The sequence below is a fragment of the Frieseomelitta varia genome, unplaced genomic scaffold (genome assembly GCF_011392965.1).
Source record: "Frieseomelitta varia isolate USP_RPSP 00005682 unplaced genomic scaffold, Fvar_1.2 scaffold_412, whole genome shotgun sequence".
In the NCBI taxonomy this organism is placed as follows: domain Eukaryota; kingdom Metazoa; phylum Arthropoda; class Insecta; order Hymenoptera; family Apidae; genus Frieseomelitta; species Frieseomelitta varia.
This window is the reverse complement of record NW_025110160.1, coordinates 13264-33490: the sequence shown is the minus strand read 5'-3', so window position 1 is coordinate 33490 and position 20227 is coordinate 13264. Positions and strand designations below refer to the sequence as shown.

Below are 20227 nucleotides of genomic sequence, written 5' to 3'. Positions count from 1 at the left end.
CGCGGCAATTTTCTATCGCGTTCTCATTGATCGGGAACAGACACAGTCGAACTATTATTTCCGTTACTTTTCGCAGGTATTCAGTTACGTATGTATATTTTGCAAAGTTCGTGGCAACAGTTTATTTATTTTTTTTTCTTCTTTCTTATTATACTAAGTACTAAGAGTTTCTAATCTTTCCAGACAGAACGTGGACAGAATTTACGGTGTCGGTTGTAAATTATTTTTCAAAGTCATTCGCAAATATTCTTTTAACATTCTCTTCTCTGATTGAAATTACGAGTCTCGTCGATAACACCTGTTATGTCGGTGAAATTTGATTTATTTCGTTAGTAAGACGTAAATTTTATAAAATTACACACCTGTGTGTGTTCTGGATTACAAGATTCTCCAATAGTCAGACGATCGAACGCGAACTTTAGCTGCCTGTTGATCTTGCGATCAAATTATACTTACGTCTTTACCGAGATAATTTGGAGAGGAACTTCAAATATTATCGCGCCAAACTAACGAATTTATCAAGAATATCTTTATCGCATTACTTGAATCAACCATCTATCGGTTTACATGGGCGTAACAGTGCAAACATGCGTATTAAGTACACAAGGGATAAAGAGTTGAGAATTGTGTCATACATGATTATCGATCATTTTTTTTTTTTTTTTTTAAGAAATGTGATTTAAAACATTAAATATAAAAATGTTTTTATACAATAAAAAATTTACATTAAGCAAGATTCTTATACACGTAAAGACTTATTTCTTTTTTAATTTATTACTTAATTAAACACTTTTTATAATTTAAGATACTTTTATGTACATGTACAAGTTTATCTTTTTTATGCTCTAAATTTTTTAAACAGCGGATGTTTATTTGCCGTGGACGAACTGGGAGCCTTTTTGTACTCGTAATAAACTGCATCATCCGCGCCAGACATTGAGGTCATGTTTCCCGCTTTGCGAATAATCTGGAATGATAGTCCAAGTGAAGTAAAATACGTGACAAACTACATAATATTTTCTTTAAGATTTAACGTCTTACAGGTCTGGGTCCTTCTCCGGGTATCCTTTCTTCATCCGCGTCCATGTCGCTGGCAGATAAGACTTGTTGCAACAAATGACCCTGTTCTTCTCGGGACGTGTACATCAGATCTGGTTCCTATTTTGATGATAAAAATCTGAAGTAATTTTTACAGAATCCTCACTCAAATGACAATAAGCGATACGCACCTCTTCCATTCCTGCAAGTTTTGTAATGACTTTGTAAGCATATCCTTGATTCACGAGAAAACGCTGCCGCTTTCTCGAATAATTCATTTCCATCGTATCTTGCGATACCAGCGTATAAAAGAACGCGTTGTATTCCTCCGCGATGGCACCTATAAAGAAAATTAACATTTAATATGTTTAATACAATTGTACAATTAAAATAATTTTTACAAGTACCTTTCTTAGCTCTTAAAATTCGACCCAAACGCTGCGCTTCCTGACGCCGTGAACCGCCGTGCGAAGATATTTGAATCAAAACATTAGCTTCCGGCAAATCGAACGAAGTATCTGCTACTTTACTCACAAATATAGTGTTCACTTTAGTATTGAATTTGAAGTTTTGCAAAATTTGTATTCGCTCGCTCTGGAATTATTTGCATCGTTATGTATCTGGTGATCGATACGACTTTCATTTTTTTTATTTACACTTACTTGACTGGTGGGGCCATAGATGTATGGTTTGTTCATTTTAATGGCATAGTGCTTCAAGGCAAAGACGTTATCTGAGAAAACAATGGTTTTATCGCCACGTCTCTCGTGATATCGTATCAAATACTGGCAGCAACGAAATTTGTTAGGATTCATTACATAAAGTAACTGCAAATGAAACAGCGTACAGAGATTGTCAAACATATCAAATTAAATTAAATGTGCGTTATTGATTTTAACGCATACCAATTTTTTGCTCATTTTGCAACCGAGATATTCTCTATAAAATTCCGGAGTCATGGGACACCAAACTTCGGCGCACTGTACTCTTGCGATGAAGCCTCTTTTTTGTAATTCCAGCCAGTTAGCCTCGTACAGTTTAGGTCCAATTAAAAAATTAAGATCAGCAATTTTATCATCTTCTCGAAGCAGTGTTGCGGTCAGTCCCAATTTACAATGGGACTGAACAATTGTCAACACCCTTCTGAACATCTTTGCAGGAATCGTATGTACCTCTAAACACATGATAGATGTTAAATCGTGAAAAACTACAATTTAATACAAGTTGAAAAAGTATGTTACCATCCAAAACCATTATTCCCCACTCCTGTTCTTGAAGCCATCGCATAGTTTGCTCTGCTTCCCATGAGCGTTTCTGCGTATGAGTGATCATAGAGTACGTCGTGATTAAAATTCCACAACCCATGGGCTTGTCCTTGGCCTCGCTCGTGAATCGACAAATCATCGAATCATCTGCGGTCGACCACATTTTGAATTGTTGTTTCCACTGTTCTACTGACACCCCGGAATTACACAATACCAATGCACGTTTCCGAACTGTGCAACAAGCTGTCACGCCGACTAAACTTTTGCCAGCACCGCAAGGCAAGACTATGACGCCTGATCTAGCACGCCCATTTCCGAACATTTTTCTTAAACTCTTCTCCTGGTAGGGTCTCAACACAGCCGACGGTTTCAAGTCAATGCTAAAATACAATTTATCAATTTTTAAGACATATATTTCTATCTACATTGAACGCAATTCTGTTATACTATTCCATTGTACTTTATATCTGGATTTACGGTATCGTTACGGAAGTCATATTCTGCTAACAAGGGATACTCCAACTCTATACATCTTTTTTGAATAATTTCAATTTTTTCCTGCAACACAATTTTTCATAAATATTCAAAATAACGAAAGTTCATTCGTCACAATAATTACGATGGAAATTTCATACCTGATTTACTTCGAAACTAACTGTCTTCAGTTCTTGCTCTTCTTCCTCGTCTTCATCTTCTTTGTCCATTTTGTCATAAAAGGTAGTTATATCTTCAGGAACAGCAGCTGCTTCTGCTGGAACTTGATCGTTAGTTTCTGTTACTTTAGTGACTCCAGTTGGAACGTTGGTCACTGCTTTTGCTCCAAACTGGCAAAAGAAGAAAATATTAATACTGTATTTTGTCAAAATAATTGCTGTTGATATACAAGCAGCGTTACCTGAGGTGCTTTTGTTTTGTTCTGAATGTTTGTAATTATCTCATCCTCTACAGTATTCTTCAACCTGCATTCCTGAATTACAGGGTCCTTCAGTAATTTTTGCAATACTTCTGGATACGGAGATTCAACGAAATACTTATTGTGCTTTAATACTAATTTCACCTTGCCGTATGACAATGTACACAATTTTATAAACTCTATAATTCCATCAGGAACAGTGGTTTTACTTAGTCTTTTCAAATATTCTATTATATCGTGTGTTTGAAGACCGACACTAACAGCAGCATATAAAGAATAAGCGGTCAATTTATACTAAAAAAGAAAATTTCAATTACTGAGAGTTTCATTATATTTCATATTTAATAAATTTGATATTTGTAATTATATCTTTACCTCATGAATATGTTCAGGACGACACACTGGCTCTGAGATAGCAATTAAAAAGTCATGAGCATGTTTATATACAGGGGAAAAAGATTCCAAAAAAATATGTCCATTTGGTGCCTAAGAAAGTTTAGACAACAGTGCAATTTAAAACATAAAATTATAAGAAATCAATTGACATTAAAATTAGTATTACCACCCAAAGCGGCCTTAAAACACAATCTGGTTTTAAAACCATTTGTGCTCGATAATCCTTTGCACCAAATTCATCTTCCAGTGCTGTATCATCTTGCTTTTCAACGTCATTCTTGGCTGCATCGGGTATTCCTTCAGTTTCATTGTCGTCTAAAGTATCATCATCATTGTATTCTTCTGGATCCTCTTTACGTTTTTTCCATTTACCTCTATCTATAAAAATAAATGACAGCTATTGTAAATAACGTCAAATAATTTATAATAAAAATGATCTCTTTAAAATATATTTTGAATAATTTCAATTAACTTCAATTTAAACTCAACAATTTTCAACTCAAATTATTTTAGTTTATAGGTAAAAATTGCAAAATTTTTATAGAAAAAGAAAGTAGTTTCATACCATTATCTTTTTTGAAACGTTTTGGTGGACCCATTGTTATTTAACAACTTAATTGTTGGATTGTCTAAATGGTTTACTTTAATGTTGACTACTATTATCTTTCATTTATTTATCATTTAAATCAAAATTTTATGCACTAACAATACTCGCACGTACAATCACATGTACTGTTCATTTAATTGTTTCCATGATAGTAGGTAGCGAACCTAGAACATGTACACAGTCGAGAAAATGATTAACCATAGACAAAATGTAACATAGATGTAGCATACGATGCAACTTTTCGATAGATGGCACCTTACGTTAGATAGATGAAAGTTAAAGAACTTCAGATTTTTAGTAAGAACTTTTAAGATATAACAAAATATATTTATATTATAAATAATCATTTTAGAATGTTCTTCACATTAGCACTTTACAATTTTAAGTTTTAAATAAAGAAACATTTTTACTTATATCATTAACATTTTGAATGTTATTTATTATTCACATTCTGAATGATGACCACTGATTAATTTGATCTTTTGCAACTATAAATGTTGATAAATTTTATCATATATGCAATATTGTTGTTATTTAGAAATTTACAAAGAAAAACATAATTTTCCTGTATCAGAAAAATGTTTTTTATTGATAAAACTAATAAAAAAATATAAGGTCAAATTTTACAAATCGTGATGCGATAATTAGTTATTTATATTTTTTGCTTTATGCACTATCAGTGCAGTTTGTATCAAGAGTTTCCTTATTGACTAGATCCAAGGAAAAAAGACAAACTAAAGCAGCACCTTGTTCCGCCCATTTTTTATTTTTTTCCCTAGAATAAGTCGAGACACGTTTTAAAACACGATTACACTGATAATGTAAGATAATGCAACATAATATATAATTCTATCCATTACCAAAAGGAGGATCCATATTTTCGTCCGTCGACGGTAACGATGGATCGAAATAACTTTCCTTTCTGCTGCGTATTGTAGCTTGGCATCTTTTTCCTTTGAGTGTGCGTCCATTTGTGTAATATCGTTTTTGGTAATTCCAGATCTGTTACGTAATTGTTTCTTAAGAATGCACAATGCATTAAAACTACGTCTTCTTCCTCTGAAATCTTTCTTTTATTAGACAGCTGTCCCTCATTCTGCTTTTCATCTTCTCTCATAGGCGAGACTTGAGATCTTCCCAACAAACCTTTCTCTTCAAATTCTTTTTTCTTTAATTGGCAATAATCACTTAAAGCCCATAAATCACTAAAACAAAATGTTAATCTTGTGATAAATATCGTCACAATTGCTTTAACAACATAAATCCTACCATATTTGCTCCAAGGTTTGAGAATTAAGGAACTTTCTGCCTAATATTGACTCCTGTTGTTCTCTAAGTATATTCTGTATACAGTACTTAGTATTGGAAGGTGGGTTATCACAATCCACGGCGTACTTTAAATATGATTTTATCACATCTTCCATGGGTAGTAAACCTTTTTTACTGAATATTGAACAGTTCCATTCAGCTGCACGCGCAAGCATCACGCTGTTGCATCCTGTTATTTCTTTAAATCTGCAAATAAATAACTACAATTGTCTTTAAATATCATACACAATGTACACGTTATGAACGTGACAATATATCTCACTTGGAAATATCAGAATATTTCTGTATTTCTTTTGATCCTCCGTTTGCTATAACTGGTATGGACAGTTGTTCTGAAATTTTCCTCAAGACCTCATTACGATTCATATGTTGTGGTCTTTCATTAACGGTACGACCATGAACCGCAATTGCCGATATACCGGTCGATTGTAAAAGCTCGCAGAGCTCCAAAGTTTCATCCAAATCTGGCAATACACGAATTTTACAAGTTACAGGGATGTTCAGATTATCTACTAGAGTCTTCAAGATATTCACGGCTATCTCCGGTTCTTTCAGGAGGGCTGCACCCATTTTCCCTACCAAGGAAAATAACTTGGGACAACCCATGTTCAAATCAATCCCGGCAACGTCTTGCTCTACCATCTTGGCCACTTTCAACGCTCTTGTTGCATCGCAAGTGCCAATTTGCAAAACTACTTTGTCTCTCTCTCTAAGACACGTTCGGAAGGTCACTGTACCATCTGTTTTATCAATGTAATCGACGGTCCCTAAAACGTCTAAAGAAAAGTCAATAGAAACAGCCTGTTTAATCTTCCAAAACAAATAAACTTCAATGAACGTTGTACGCAGCAATACTAACATTTTCTTACCGTTTTCACGACGAAACGACCGTAACAATTTCCAGTCTATTAACTCCTCTGTGTACACTATATCAGCACCATAGTCAAGCGCAAGAAGACGCATTGGAAGGGTACCGATTCGTACCATAGGCGCTAATATAAGCTTATTCTCGTAGTTCAGTTTCTTTCTTTCCATAGTTATACCTGCCTTTTCGTTCATTTTATTGTCAGCACGTTGCTGATAATAAAATCTTTATCGCGACGTGCCAAGGCGTTTTCAACGATTCTCATAATTTCTTATACTGGTATTTCTGTGGACACACTATCAAGATGAAAATATTTCCTCCCTGAGACATTTCTATTGTAAAAAATCAAGCAACTTTTTGTGTGTTCCTTGAACCACTGTCACGTATGTTGTCCCTTCTTTTTGACAACGATGCATGTGGCACTGCTTTAGGATTACTCGAGCTAGATGGCGGTCCCATTGTGTGCACTGTACGCCTAGTCGTTCAACCACCATAACTAGAATCTCATATTCCATGTCCGATGATAGTGTATACTTTCAAATTTGAACACTAAGATCGATCAACTGTCAAACAATACGGTTGTGAGTCGGGGAGTAATATGGTACAATCTTTCGATTGTTTCACTAATTTAGCGACTGACAAATCGCTAGGAATCATCATCGTGTGCGAATTATATACGTGAGGGATCGGTGATCGTGGCGATCGGATAACAGACAAAGGAAGCTTTGATAATGTTTACACCGTTGAAGCCCTCAGGGGCAGATCTTACCGATGTGACTATATTAAATACACCTCAACCACAAGCAACATCAACTGTGCAGAGGAAAAGCACGTGAGTTCATCCTGTCTACAAGTTTCATTCCGATAGTCAATTTGAGCGATAGAGATAATTAATTTTAAATAATTTAACTTAATTCAACGTACAGTGTGATGATGTTATCTAAAAGAAATGAATGACTCTTTTTAGATTGGAAATCAAAGACAAGGATATTGAAGAAACTATTTCCAAACAGTTTATGATAGATAAAAATGACACGGCACAGAGGTGTAACGAATCGTCACTTGGGATACTTAAGAACATGTCTTCCTGTAAGTTACTATGTTCTCTACTATTATAATGATAACCTTGGCAAATAATGGGTCTTTATAGTTTTAGCCGAAATGAGTGGCATAGAGGAAGTGAAAGTCACTCAAGATGAAAGTAAATTGGACGCGGAACTTGAACTTGCTAGGAAACTGCTTCAGAGGTGTAGCAACATAAAAAGTACATCTATTACATCTGGTAAGAATCCCAATTTTCTAATTGTAATTCTCTCTTTGTAAGTTATTTAACATGATCTCTGATTATCACAGATACGAGTAAAGAGAACAATACGAACATTCAGAATGTATCAAGTAATCTCACTCCTTCGACATTAATCGATTCCGCTCAATTAATTAGCTACAGTCAAATTAATCCACAGAATGAAAATACTGTGCAATCAATTGTTAATAAAAAAAGCAGCGTGAGTATAATTTTTGTTACCAAGAATTAATTCGAACAATCTTTCAAGTGTGTTCATGTGTAGGTCGTTTTCGAGCCAAATGAAATCACTGCCCGTTCATCCGGATTAAGTAGACATTCGGAGAAACGCTTGTCATCGTCAGTGGCATCAAGTAAAAATTTGAACCAGATAATATTTGACACAGCGACCGCTGAATTTATGGCTAAATTCAATAGTGAAGATTTTCGTTCTGCTTCTGACATGGCCAGTCAAATGCTAGCTGATGAAATGTCTTGGCAACAGAATTATTCCTACGCACTTCCCACAACATCTGCTACCGAAAACGATTGCTTGAACCTGTCTTGTTTTTCTGGCATTACCGGCGAACAAGATTTATTTATTGAGTAAGCATTACGCAATTACAAATATTTTGCGTGGCAAATGTAACACGATCAATTTTTCATTAGGGGGCGCAAAGTGTCTGTGAGCGAATATTTTATGAGAAAGTGTGGACATTTCGGAGAATTGTCAGATGCGGGGATAGAAAGGCCGAGTTTGGGTCTGTCCGTAAGCAGCCCGCCCAGAAAGAATCAACCTATGGCTTTGGTTGATTCAACTTGCACCTCTGCAGTAGGAGGTTATTATCTGCATTTGTTGAGACAAATTTCTTGTGAATAATCTAAAAGATTATTCTTTTATGTAGATTCCTCAATCGGATCCAGCGTCATGCAGGATAAAACTCAAAATATTCCAAACATAACAAAGGACATAGAGGAGCAAAGTATTATGAGTTTGACCAGTATTGCTCAAGCGCTACACGATATCGATAATGGTACACCGCGGAGATTGGTGGATCAATTGATTATGGCAAAGAAAAAAAAGAAAGCACAAGTGCAGAATGAAAATACAATTGCACATACTTACACACTGCTGTCCAACAGAAGGTCCATGCCTGTTACTCCGAGTAATAATATTGATGATTTCGGAAAGAATATGACATTGCTGAATTATTCAACAAAATTATCTCTCGATAGTAAAATGATCAACGAATCTATAGATGTTAAACACTCTGTCCCAAAGATGCTGTCGCTTGATTTTAACTCGGACGCGAAAATAAATTTTGAGACCATTTCTCAAGAGCTTAAGAAAGAAATGAGTATTGAAAATCGCACTCACGAGAGAAAATCTGTCGATCTCGAAAAGGAGGAAATAGGACAGAAAGAAAATATAAAAGTAGAAAATGTTTCGTATGAAGATAAATCACAGAGTTATATACAAGACTTTACGAATTTGCAAGAGTCTTATGTCAATAGTACGATGTTATAACACAATAAGTATATAATCTATAATTTATATTTATTCGTTTTGTAAGTTACTAATCTTTATTTTTTGCAGATGTCGTTATTGGTAAAAATACGGAAGAGCTATGTAGCTGCATCGTTGGTATATCTAGAGAAGTAAACATTGAACTATTAAATAAAAGTAACAGATGGGTCATTTATACGTTAAGTATAAATCAAATTCAGGGGGAAAAGCATAATGTACGACTTACACTGCCGAAAGATGTTATTCTTATAAAACCAAATGCCGAACAATGTACCAAGGTAAAGGAAGAAAATTACGAATGATATAAAAGTTAAAGTGCAATTATTTCAGATTAGCGTGACAGTGCTGAAAATGTGCAAACCAATCATAACAGTTTTAAACATAACAGTGTCAGACATGGTAACAAGAATCGAATGGATTATGAAGCATATTATTTGCATCAAGCCTGAGGAAGTCGATATAAGCGTGTCAAATCTTACTCAAAAAAAGGAATTAGACTTTCAATATATTGCCGAAAACAGCACTGCAGTTTTGCCTGTTACGATAAAAAATAAGAACAGCGTCGATGTTCCTATTAAACTTTCTATACTGAAGGTGATAATTCCATCTAATTAATCTCACATGAATTTATTTTCATGTCTTCTATTCCTTTTTTTCTTTTTTTTTCTTTTCTTTAATGGAATGTAGAATGAACTAGCGATATTTAGCTTAGAAAATCAAGAAGAATTACAACATGTTATGCTTAAATCTCAAGAACTGCGTGCTGTAAATGTTCAATGCAAAGGTATCATGAAAAAAGATACTGACACGCAGCAACAATATTTACAATGTCATGCCGGTACATTGATGATTCAAGCTGGAGATGCTTCAGAGGATAATGTGACAGTCCAGGAAATTCCTCTCATTGTGCAAGTAGGAATTTACAAGATACAAACGATTGATACAGATTTACCTCTGGTTGTCCCTCATAAACAAAGCAAACCCTTGTCCGTGATTAATCTTGGCACGATACCGACGCGAATATCAGCCTCGTTTGTTCAAGAAATTGAAGTATCAGACATTTCGAAACATTTCTCAGTGGAACCAGAAAATTTACTTGTGCAACCGAACGAAATTGGCTGCTTTTTTATTACATACAAGCAACAAGTGTCGGACATTCCTAAAATGTGAGAGGATTATTTTGTAAATTTATTACAAAATATCCTAAATCGTTTTTCGTTTATTTATTTACATTTACAGACACGCGAAGATTAAATTAACCACTGTTGAAAATGCCCACTACTATTCTATAATCGGAGAATCAAGCTTACATACCGAGGCAGAAAATGAAAATATTGCTCGATGTGACACACCTCAGTATTTACCATCTGTTAGTTCTCCATCGTCTCCACACAGCGTAGTTTCAAACAAGTAAATTTAACATTAATCATTAATCTTACATTATAATTTTTCCAAAATTTTAGCTATTGATACTTTATGCGATGATAGATCAGGTATATCTGGCAGAAACTCGCCTCTTAGCTCGGTGTCTGGTTCAACTGTTGCCGGCGATAAAATTCCTATAAGAACAACTCACGCTGCTTTGATATGGAATAGCGTGAAAACAGGGAAATCGGAAATCAAGGAGTTCACTATTCGTAATACTAGCAACAACAAGATCAAGATACAAGCTGTCATATCGGACAGTGAACAAAATTTTCGGGTAATATTTTTCATCCACTGTATAATGTTTATTATTTTACAAAACTGCATTTATAGAAACGTTTTTTTCGGATTTTTCTAATTTTTTCAGTTTCTTCGAGAGCGACAAGCCGTTGGTACGACGATAGTGTTGGTTTTGCAAGGCTCGGAGAGTAGGACGTTGTCTGTTGTATTCAGTCCTCATCATATAGGCACAGCTACTGGGAAAATAATATTTCGACATTATGAGCCAAAAAGAGAAGGTGCTGTGTCTGGACCTTCGAAAGTGGTAAATAATGTGATGTTGCCTATTGAAATTTCTCGTAAGCTAATTAATATTTGAATCAATTTGTACCGTGTTATTTGCAGCTATTTCTATACGGTTACGGGGGCTACAGCAAAGTTGAAATTTCAGAAGCATTTAAAGATCCAAGTGGAAAAATGTGGTTGTCGCTTGGTATTTTAAATTCTGGAAGCTCTCTGAATGCAAAAATCAAACTGCAAAACATTGGAGATCTGTGTTCCTATGTTAAAATAAAATTAACACCTAAAGGTATCTTGAGTGTATGAATTACATGTGAATGATCGCTTACTATTCACTAAATTTCTCAACAATTCTAGCTGTGTATCCTACTATGGCATCGAGCTGGCAAGTAAATCCAACTGAATTGTTGCTAAACCCCAAAGAGGTTCAGTGGGTGACTTTAGAATTCCACCCGCGAAAGGAAGACTTAATGCTACTGCAACGATCTAATGTATCACAAGCTGGGACCCTGTTAATCACCCATGGAGATGAACCTACTCGTTGGCGAATTCGTAGGTGAGTAGTGATACATTTACAAATATAATTATCCTGCTCTAAGTTGTTATTAATTAAATCTTCTATTATTACTAATTAAATCTTCAGATTGTATAACAAGATGAAAGAAACAGGCGAATTGAGCGGTAGTGAAAATGAAACTTTTAGAAACATAGTTCATCCATTATGTAAAGTCTTTTCTGGAGAGCAATTCATGTCGGACATAAGTGCCATACGAGATTCAGTGGTAAGTAACAAAGAGTTTAATAATTGTTGAACTATTTATAAAAATGCATGTTATTCAGCATAATCTGGGGGATCTTTGTCGAGGGATTCGTCAACATGAGGTAATGTTAACGGTGGAAATGTGCGCCGACGAGACTCTATCTGTCCTCCATGACAATGTCGACGAATCGCAGATGTTTCACTCTCTGTGTAGCGATAATAGTCATATGTACGAAGGAAATTCAGAGAGTTTTATGCCTTCGGAGTGAGTGTATTCGAATGACATTTTATAAAACATCAATTAAATTAAAAATTAAACTGATATTTAATTAAAAACTTCTTCAGAACTTTTTTAGGAAATAGTACGCTCCAAAATGATCTCAATACAGATAGTTTTATGGTTAGTCCATCCGTCATAGTCTTAAATCCACCGAGTAAAATGGAAGCGATTGTAACGTTAAGAAGTTCCAGTACCGTGGCAGAACCGTTCGAAACTACTTTGTCAAATACGGATTACTTAAAAGTCGTTCCTGCCGAGGGAATGATACCTACAAGAAGAGACTTTCAGCTGAAGATACAGTGTAAACGAAAGATCGAGCGGAACTTTAATGCAGTTCTTGAAATTTTGACTGAGAATGGAAAATACGATGTACAAATAAGAGTGATTGTTAAATAATGTAATGTAATGTAAATTAATCTTTTTTTATTGAAATATTTATTATACAAAACACGTTACAGCTTTTTAATTTTTATACAGACAGTATTTTTACTATCAATAAATTAATTTTCAATGAGTTCCCTACTTATTCATATATTGCCTTAAAATATTGTAATGTACAGTGTTGATCTTAAACTCTGTGTTGTTTTGCGATTGAAGTGCTTGTATTATTTGGACCATATTCTCCACGTCGTTTATGCCGGAGTGCAGTGTTCCTATTATCGGGAGATTGAGATACGAGAGCATGTCCGACAAGCTTCGTGGGTAATAATCTGTCACGTCACAAACAACATTTTTCAAGTTTATCCACTTCATGAATTGCTTGGGCAGAGGTATGTCTTCCAACTCGCACTGTTTTGGCAGCATGTGCTTCAAGTCCCAGTCACCGCACGTGACAAACGTGGAATCGTTCCCGTCTTTGAAATATTTGTGCTCTTCCAGCCAGTCGCAAAACTTTTCAAACACCTCTGGAAAGTGAGGTTGATTTTCTACCATATCCTGCACGATTCCGGTGAGCTCTGTGCAAAACGGATCGAGCCGAGGATGGTGCTTTGGCTTGATGTACTCGTGAAAAACGTTCTCCACCTCCCAGCTTGTCGTGGACACCGCCGCGCAGGGAAGTTCGATAATTTCCTGAGGGTCAATCTTTTCATACTTCTTGCAAGTGCATTCAAAGTCCAGTACGAGCAAATAGTTGAAAGGTTGCTTGGCTTCTTTGTTCCCTTTGTAAATCGATCGAGGATATTTCGTGAGAAGTCGTGTCGCCATTATTCCATTGAATTGTCTTTTCAATAAAAAAAAGACAGTTACCAAGATCGACTAAGTAGGGTTAGGACGCTTAACTTGTACATATAACATCAAAGTGTCGCCATATTTGATACACAAACGTGATAGAGACCACTTGCGATGCTTTATTCACAATGCCTTTACTACTTCCGGTTTACGGTTACGATTGAATATCGTTTGAATATCAATTTCGAAGTTACTCGATATCGTGAAAATACGAATTACTCATCGTAACATCGAATTATTATTATTCGAATTACGTAAATCCCGAGATTTTCGAGTCTTCGAACTTTCGTTACCATCAGCGTCGCCAGTTGCAGTCACTGCATGCGAGTAATAATGTCACTGTGTATAGTACAGTGTATCGAACAAACTACAAATGAAACGAAATCGTGAAATTAATAATCTATAACCTGTCCAAGCTTTTTCAATCGATTAAGCAACGCGTCGCCCCTTTTTATTATATTTTGATAGATCAACTCTCGATCGCAGGAAACATCAGGTGCCTGTCCTCTGCTGCACCCGGCGGCGCTGATGGTAACGATCGTCCCCGCTACCTTATCGATTTTACAGTGCAATCTACCATTGGCGATGAAACGCGCCACCTCCTGCTCTATGTATTCTTCCGTCACGCCGAACTCTGTCGCCATTCTGCTCAAATTGATGGTCCTGTACGCTCGCAGTAGCTGACTGTACGCCTTTAGGCGCATCTCCCTCACGTAATAGCGACAGTGGAGGTGGAGCAGAGGATTTGCCCTGAGCTCGCGCTCTATCCAGGCGAGGTTCTCGAAGAATTCTTTGTAATGGCAATCGTGAAGGGAATAGAGGTATTCTCTATATTTGGGAGTCTCGGTGATGAGAGCCTGTTGCAGAAGGCCGTTGTTGTTGAACTGAGAGTTAAGCTCCGATCGAGACATGGAGATCATCCCCGACAGCACCGTGTACTCTACGACCTCTTTGAAAGGCAACAATTCGTAGGATTCGAAGGTGGGGATGCAATCGAGCAAAAGGCGCGCGGCGCGAGCGAAGTTCCGTATCGCCAGATAGTAAACGGTCTCGTATACTTTCAGCTTGTTGCGGCAACACCAGTTGTTGCCCGACGCGCAAGATCCTTCCATCAAGTTTGTTATCTTGACGATCGTCCGGCCCATCGAGTGGACGTTACTTTTGATATACGCTACTCTGAACAAGCCGAACGCAGCCTCGATTCTGACGCTGGACGAGTTGGTCTCGTCGTTTGTGACGGCGTTCACGATGCTCTCGGCGCGATCGAGATCGCCGGTTTCGCAAAGGAATTCGAATTTCTCTTTCCAGTTTTTTCTCTCGCTGTCCTCGAGAGCAGAGCCGTCGGAGGACTCTATCCTTTTCCAAGTGATCTCGTTCTCACGCTTCATCCTGTTCAGGAGATCTTCGTCGACTTTCCAGTCGAGCTCCTTGCACACGTCTTCGTAGTGGCGGGTCATGTTTCTCCTTTTTATGGCGTCGAGTAACTCAGCCTTTAGGCTTTCGTCGTTTCGGTACTTCTGCAAAGTCAATTTGAATCGGATTTTGATGAGTAGTATGTACTCGGGAGTTGCGCGACACAATTCTGAAATACTCATGGCTCTTACTGTTATTGCTCATTGGCACGATAAATGTTACACGACTTTCAGATACGCGGAACGACAGTTTTTTGTTTTTCAATTTGCATTGAACGCAAAGCGATTTGAACTGTCAACATATTTCCCACAATTGCGTTCGACCAATCGGCACGCGGCTGATGGTTCGACCAATCAACGCGTGTTGTTTGAAACAAGGAAAATGGCGCATTTTCGTTGCCGGCGTCGTCAAACAAGCGTCAATACGTCTCGATTCTAACCTCTTCTACAACATTTTTTCGAAATTTTTAACGCAAATTCGAATTATAAACTATGACAGAGAAATCCATCTATTCTACCAATTTACCATGGTAAAGTGTACAACCGTTTAAAACCGGATTTCAAAAGTAATCGAACAAATATAAACTTTTTTGTTTTTGTTCTTTTAGGGTAGAAAAGTATCGGCCGAAGAAACTAGACGATTTGATATCTCACGAGGAAATCATCCAAACAAGTCAGTATAAATGCCAATTCAATGATTTTACAAAAGTGTGCAACGATCGAACGTTTACTAGAGCAATATCTTTTTTTATTGCAGTAAGTAAATTCATAGATGAAAATCAACTTCCTCATCTCCTTTTCTATGGACCGCCTGGTACAGGGAAAACAAGTACAATACTTGCTTGTGCACGCAAATTGTACACGCCAGCTCAGTTTAATTCAATGGTTCGATACGCATATCATTTTTATTTTATATAACTAATGATTGTTTATACGCAATGTTCTCTTTCACGTATAGGTATTAGAAATGAATGCTTCGGACGACAGAGGTATCAATATAGTTAGAGGACAGATTCTTAGTTTTGCAAGTACAGGAACAATGTACAAGTCTGGTTTTAAATTAATCATCCTCGATGAAGCTGATGCCATGACAAAGGATGCCCAGAACGCTCTTAGGAGAAGTAAGTTACGATACAAACGATTTGCTTCAACCACGAAGGACACGTTACTATTAAAATGTTGTTTCAGTAATAGAGAAGTACACAGATAATGTAAGGTTTTGTATCATATGTAATTACCTTAGTCAGATTATTCCTGCACTTCAGTCTCGGTGCACTAAATTTAGGTTTGGCCCGTTGTCTACAGACCAGATTTTGCCAAGACTGGATACTATTATTAAGGAAGAAAAGTAAGTGTATAGATTGCAGAAGAACGTTACACGTATTAATAATATTTTATATGTCCTTTAGTTTAAATGTTTCGGAAGATGGAAAACAAGCATTGATAACATTGAGTGGAGGAGACATGAGGAAAGTTTTGAATGTTCTTCAAAGTACATGGCTTGCTTTCGGTGCAGTCACAGAAGAAAATGTTTATTCCTGTGTTGGGCACCCTCTTCCGATCGATATAAAAAACATTGTTAATTGGTTATTGAATGAATCATACGAGTTGTGTTATTGTAGTATCCTTTTCATCTAATTCCAACTTCAATTATTGACTTTCAAATTACGATTTCCTTAACGTATGTTTAGAGATACAAGACATGAAGCTGAGGAAGGGCCTGGCGTTGCAGGATATATTAACAGAACTCCATTTGTTTGTAAATAAAAGTATGCCTCTTGCTTATAAGTTTCGTAAAATATATAAGAAAGATATCAGTCTAATTGTTTCGTTCTAGTTGAATTTCCAGATTCGATACTTATCAATTTAATAATTAAACTGGCCGAAATAGAGAAGAGGATATCTATTGGCTGTAGCGAAACCGTACAATTAAATGCTCTTGTTTCAGCGTTTCAAAGCGCTCGCGATATCGAGGCTTCTTAGCGTTTGAGGAACGAATTTTATAAATCGAGGTAAAATCGAATTTAAAGCACTATATATCTATATGAAGGATTTTATACAATAAAGCTTAATCTAGCAACAATGTAATATTTATCGTTGTTACTGTGTAATAAAGAAAAGATCGATATTTTTGGACTGTAGATGTGAAGCAGCGGATTCCTCCGTGTCCACCTCGTTCTTTAATTCTCTAATAAATTACGTTCTTTCGTGAGCGGTATCAAAGTGGCGAATCTCGGAAAATAAGTTGTCAAAGTCTACGCCACAAATCAACCGAATCATCTGAGCAGTGAGCTGTTTGTGGCGCTCGTAAATTTTTATCCTAGCCCAGCCGTGTAATCTTGATCATCGATGTCTCTAGAACAGTTATAGAAAACTTATCCCGGAAATGATAAGTTTCCCTCAGAGGGTGGTACACAACTGACAGCCGTACTGTCTAGGCGTGTTGTCGGTGCAATAACTGTGTGTAGGCTATAGTTGATCGTACAAATGAAATAGTGTCTGGCAGTAGCCCGACAAATATCGCTCAATCAGCACGCGATCATTCAAGTATGCCGACGAAAACACATCCAAGGTATAAACATGCAACGTCATTATTTTTTGCGTTATATACCGTGATAGCTTTTCAAAGTATGAACTACAGATCCAGAATCATGTTTCTTAATACTTTTTCTTTTTTTTAAATAATTTCAGTAATTTTCGAAGAGAATCTCCACTCGAATAAGTAGAACTCATCGAGTGTAATTGCGTCGTTCGTCTGATTAGTTAATATAATGACAATGTCAGCACGTCAGAGAAGTTTGATGAAATTAAACGATACGAAGGAACATTAATCATTCGATTACCATTAATGAATATGTATCGAAAAACTAGTGCGGTTTTGCGTCAGCGCTCAATTTACATCGCTGTCACTTGTTAATGCGTTGTACATTATTGTTACAGCCGCGAATGGAGAGCTTGCATATATGTCGTGAGCCTGAAAGCGAGGCTAAAACCACTGAAATCATCCTAGTCCAAGTAGAATAACCCGACATTGAACCGGCATGCTATGCTACCAACCACCTTTCTTTTCTCTTTCACCATTCGTTACGGAAGTGGATACAGGTTCCTCAGTTCCAAGCTTTATTTTATAAATTTTTAGTCAGTTTATTGAAACAAACTGAAATGGAATTTGATTCTTTATTTTTTTTTTTTTTTTTTTTTTTTTTNTTTTAGATGAAATTGGAGAAACATGAATGTTTGCAGAATTGTATGTTTGTTGACTGATGTGAGTACAGATATTACATTGGAATTGCCATTTAATAATTAATAATTACAATGAAAGCATAAATTTTAACTCGATGTTTCACGGAGATTATTAATACAGATTTAGTGCTACGTCTAAACTACTGTGCAACGCCGACCTTTACATGAAGACGGATCATGCCATCGGTCAACTCCTGAAAGTCCTCTCGATTTCTTTAATTAAGTTTCTGAAATTTTGCCAAATCAGCGCTCGGCACATTTTTTTTTTTTTTTTTTTTTTCACGTCGAAACGAAAAAAAAAAAAAAAAAAAAAAAAAAGAATAGAAACGATTCCAGTGCCTGTAATTTGTATTTTGCCCATTTGTATTTTCTCCCATGCAAACTATCGAGATATTTCAACGAGGACCGACCGGTAGACTGCAGATTTATCGACGGGAAAACAAGCAGTGTACGACCATAAAGAGTAATGCGTGCGCGACGGCACGTAGCGAATTTCCGAGAATTGACCAGCTAACTTTATATTTTATATCGCCTCGCGCGAACGGGGCCGACTCGTTTCACCGGCGGATAAATTCGACCAGACGAGGTGGGCGGACGAATTGATAATTAAATAATACTCGTACTCGATATCAAATGAAACTTTCAGCTTAATAAGAACTTGCCGGGGTGAGTGCACGAGCGCCCTTGCTAGCACGTCGATTCTCCGAGTTATTTCAGCTTGAAAACTTGGCGCAGACGTGCCCTTAACTTTCTGCTTCGAAATAACTAATTCAATTAGTATATCAGTGCCGGTGGTACCCTCCCCTCCTACGTTTAACTACATCTTTGCATGGTGTATCTAATCTTCGCGCTAACTCCTGCATTGCTAATCTCTTTCGTCGGGGAATCAATTATTCTCATTACTTTTTCCCTCTGGTTCTTACTTTCTGTAATATTTGCATAATCTGTGTGATGATATTAAAGATGTAAGAATGCGAGGAAATGTGAGAATTTGTGATTGTGCCTGTCTTTGAAACCAAATGAAAAATTAAAGTTTACTCGTTAACTCTCCAAAGTGATTCACATTTGATTGAATTGGGTATCCTTCATCTTCATTGACATTACACAGTATTTTTCATGTAGAATCGTAGAAAGGTGAAAGCGTTTCTTACAATATATGTATACTCTGCGTTACGCTATTGCTAAAGTCCCCTATTATCTTCGCAGATTTCAAGCACTTGTTGTACAGAGATGTCTAGACACTCGAAGAAAGGATTCTTCATCCTCCGCCGAGTTGTGTCAATACAGAGAAGAGAAAAAAGGGGGAGGAAGAGGAAAGAAGAAAGGAACTGCGAGGGAAGGGGAAGAAGAAGGAAGTGCGAAACCACCTCTGTCGGCCATAAATCCAACCAACTCTTCTCGCAGACGTGAATTCTAACCATCTTGAACCATCCAAATGAACAGACAGTCGAACATGAGACGAGTCCTCGCACCTGTTCAAGATAATCGAGCGTCCGTGATCTCTATTCTCTTCTCGTTAAATTATATATACATGTATGTGTCGCCGAGAGCGTGCGAGTCACTCAAAAATCACGCTCAGTGCAAGGTCGACGGCATTTTTCTTCGTTCCGGTCCCGGAAAAGCGCAATAAACGTTCGCCCCGGATGAATACAAACGTTGCACGATTTTAACGTACAGCGTTGGCTGTTTGCGCGCGGCATCGATCCGCGTTGGCAGCGCGAAACGAGTAAATCTTTTTTGCGTTTCTCTTTAAACATAGAACGGAGTGGAAAAACCGAGAAAAAAAAAGGAACACCTTGCCGAGGGCGTCGATCGCGATGAAACCGGTGTGTCTGAATATTGGAACGTCGCGCGTGGAACGAACTAAACGATTCTTTTGACCGACTTGGAACGAAACTGCCCTTCGATGGCAGAAGAAGAAGAAGGTAGTTTAAGTAAAGTTTATTCCGTTCAAAGATATTTCACTGTTCGGCCGCGGTACGATATAACATTAAATATATATTGGAAAAGTGACTGTCACTTGTGCACGTTGCTCTACGAAAGTCCCTTTCACGAGTTACAAATTTTTCGTTTATCAATAATGTTTCGACCACGACGATCTCATGCTCGGCGTGTAAAGAAAAAAAAACAAAAAA

General features: G+C 36.9%; 5 protein-coding genes across 7 annotated transcripts; 2 read left to right on the top strand and 3 right to left on the bottom strand.

Annotated features, from left to right (window-relative positions):
* Positions 1-687: 687 nt before the first annotated feature.
* LOC122531710 (general transcription and DNA repair factor IIH helicase subunit XPB) lies at positions 688-4319 on the bottom strand. The gene is made up of 13 exons (XM_043659848.1): positions 4178-4319; positions 3779-3990; positions 3592-3702; positions 3199-3510; positions 2939-3127; positions 2764-2861; positions 2280-2683; positions 1944-2212; positions 1701-1865; positions 1446-1632; positions 1230-1378; positions 1042-1158; positions 688-967 (listed from the first exon to the last, which is right to left on the bottom strand). The coding sequence occupies exons 1-13, from the start codon at positions 4209-4211 to the stop codon at positions 839-841; spliced, it is 2376 nt and encodes a 791-aa protein (XP_043515783.1). The 5' UTR covers positions 4212-4319; the 3' UTR covers positions 688-838.
* LOC122531712 (tRNA-dihydrouridine(20) synthase [NAD(P)+]-like) lies at positions 4197-6831 on the bottom strand. Of its 2 annotated transcripts, none has more exons than XM_043659851.1 (5): positions 6418-6831; positions 5811-6324; positions 5489-5734; positions 5080-5424; positions 4197-4383 (listed from the first exon to the last, which is right to left on the bottom strand). In XM_043659851.1, exons 1-5 carry the CDS (start codon positions 6605-6607, stop codon positions 4353-4355), a joined length of 1326 nt encoding a protein of 441 aa, XP_043515786.1. In that variant the 5' UTR covers positions 6608-6831; the 3' UTR covers positions 4197-4352. The 2 variants fall into 2 exon arrangements, with proteins under 2 accessions (XP_043515786.1, XP_043515785.1); XM_043659850.1 differs by lacking the exon at positions 4197-4383 and adding an exon at positions 4780-4994.
* A 118-nt stretch (positions 6832-6949) lies between these two features.
* LOC122531709 lies at positions 6950-12657 on the top strand. Of its 2 annotated transcripts, none has more exons than XM_043659847.1 (18): positions 6950-7245; positions 7381-7502; positions 7564-7695; positions 7767-7918; positions 7982-8301; positions 8365-8534; positions 8601-9209; positions 9293-9501; positions 9554-9817; positions 9911-10389; positions 10463-10633; positions 10712-10925; positions 11016-11192; positions 11273-11456; positions 11525-11723; positions 11811-11949; positions 12008-12192; positions 12284-12424. In XM_043659847.1, exons 1-18 carry the CDS (start codon positions 7145-7147, stop codon positions 12288-12290), a joined length of 3834 nt encoding a protein of 1277 aa, XP_043515782.1. In that variant the 5' UTR covers positions 6950-7144; the 3' UTR covers positions 12291-12424. The 2 variants fall into 2 exon arrangements, with proteins under 2 accessions (XP_043515782.1, XP_043515781.1); XM_043659846.1 differs by having other exon boundaries at positions 6956-7245; positions 12273-12657.
* On the bottom strand, positions 12632-15047 carry LOC122531718 (26S proteasome non-ATPase regulatory subunit 6-like). The gene is made up of 2 exons (XM_043659858.1): positions 13876-15047; positions 12632-13429 (listed from the first exon to the last, which is right to left on the bottom strand). The coding sequence occupies exons 1-2, from the start codon at positions 15030-15032 to the stop codon at positions 12727-12729; spliced, it is 1860 nt and encodes a 619-aa protein (XP_043515793.1). The 5' UTR covers positions 15033-15047; the 3' UTR covers positions 12632-12726.
* A 51-nt stretch (positions 15048-15098) lies between these two features.
* Positions 15099-16939, top strand: LOC122531716 (replication factor C subunit 5). Its single transcript, XM_043659855.1, has 8 exons — positions 15099-15379; positions 15458-15522; positions 15607-15734; positions 15808-15970; positions 16038-16197; positions 16259-16470; positions 16541-16618; positions 16687-16939. The coding sequence occupies exons 1-8, from the start codon at positions 15342-15344 to the stop codon at positions 16830-16832; spliced, it is 990 nt and encodes a 329-aa protein (XP_043515790.1). The 5' UTR covers positions 15099-15341; the 3' UTR covers positions 16833-16939.
* Positions 16940-20227: the final 3288 nt, after the last annotated feature.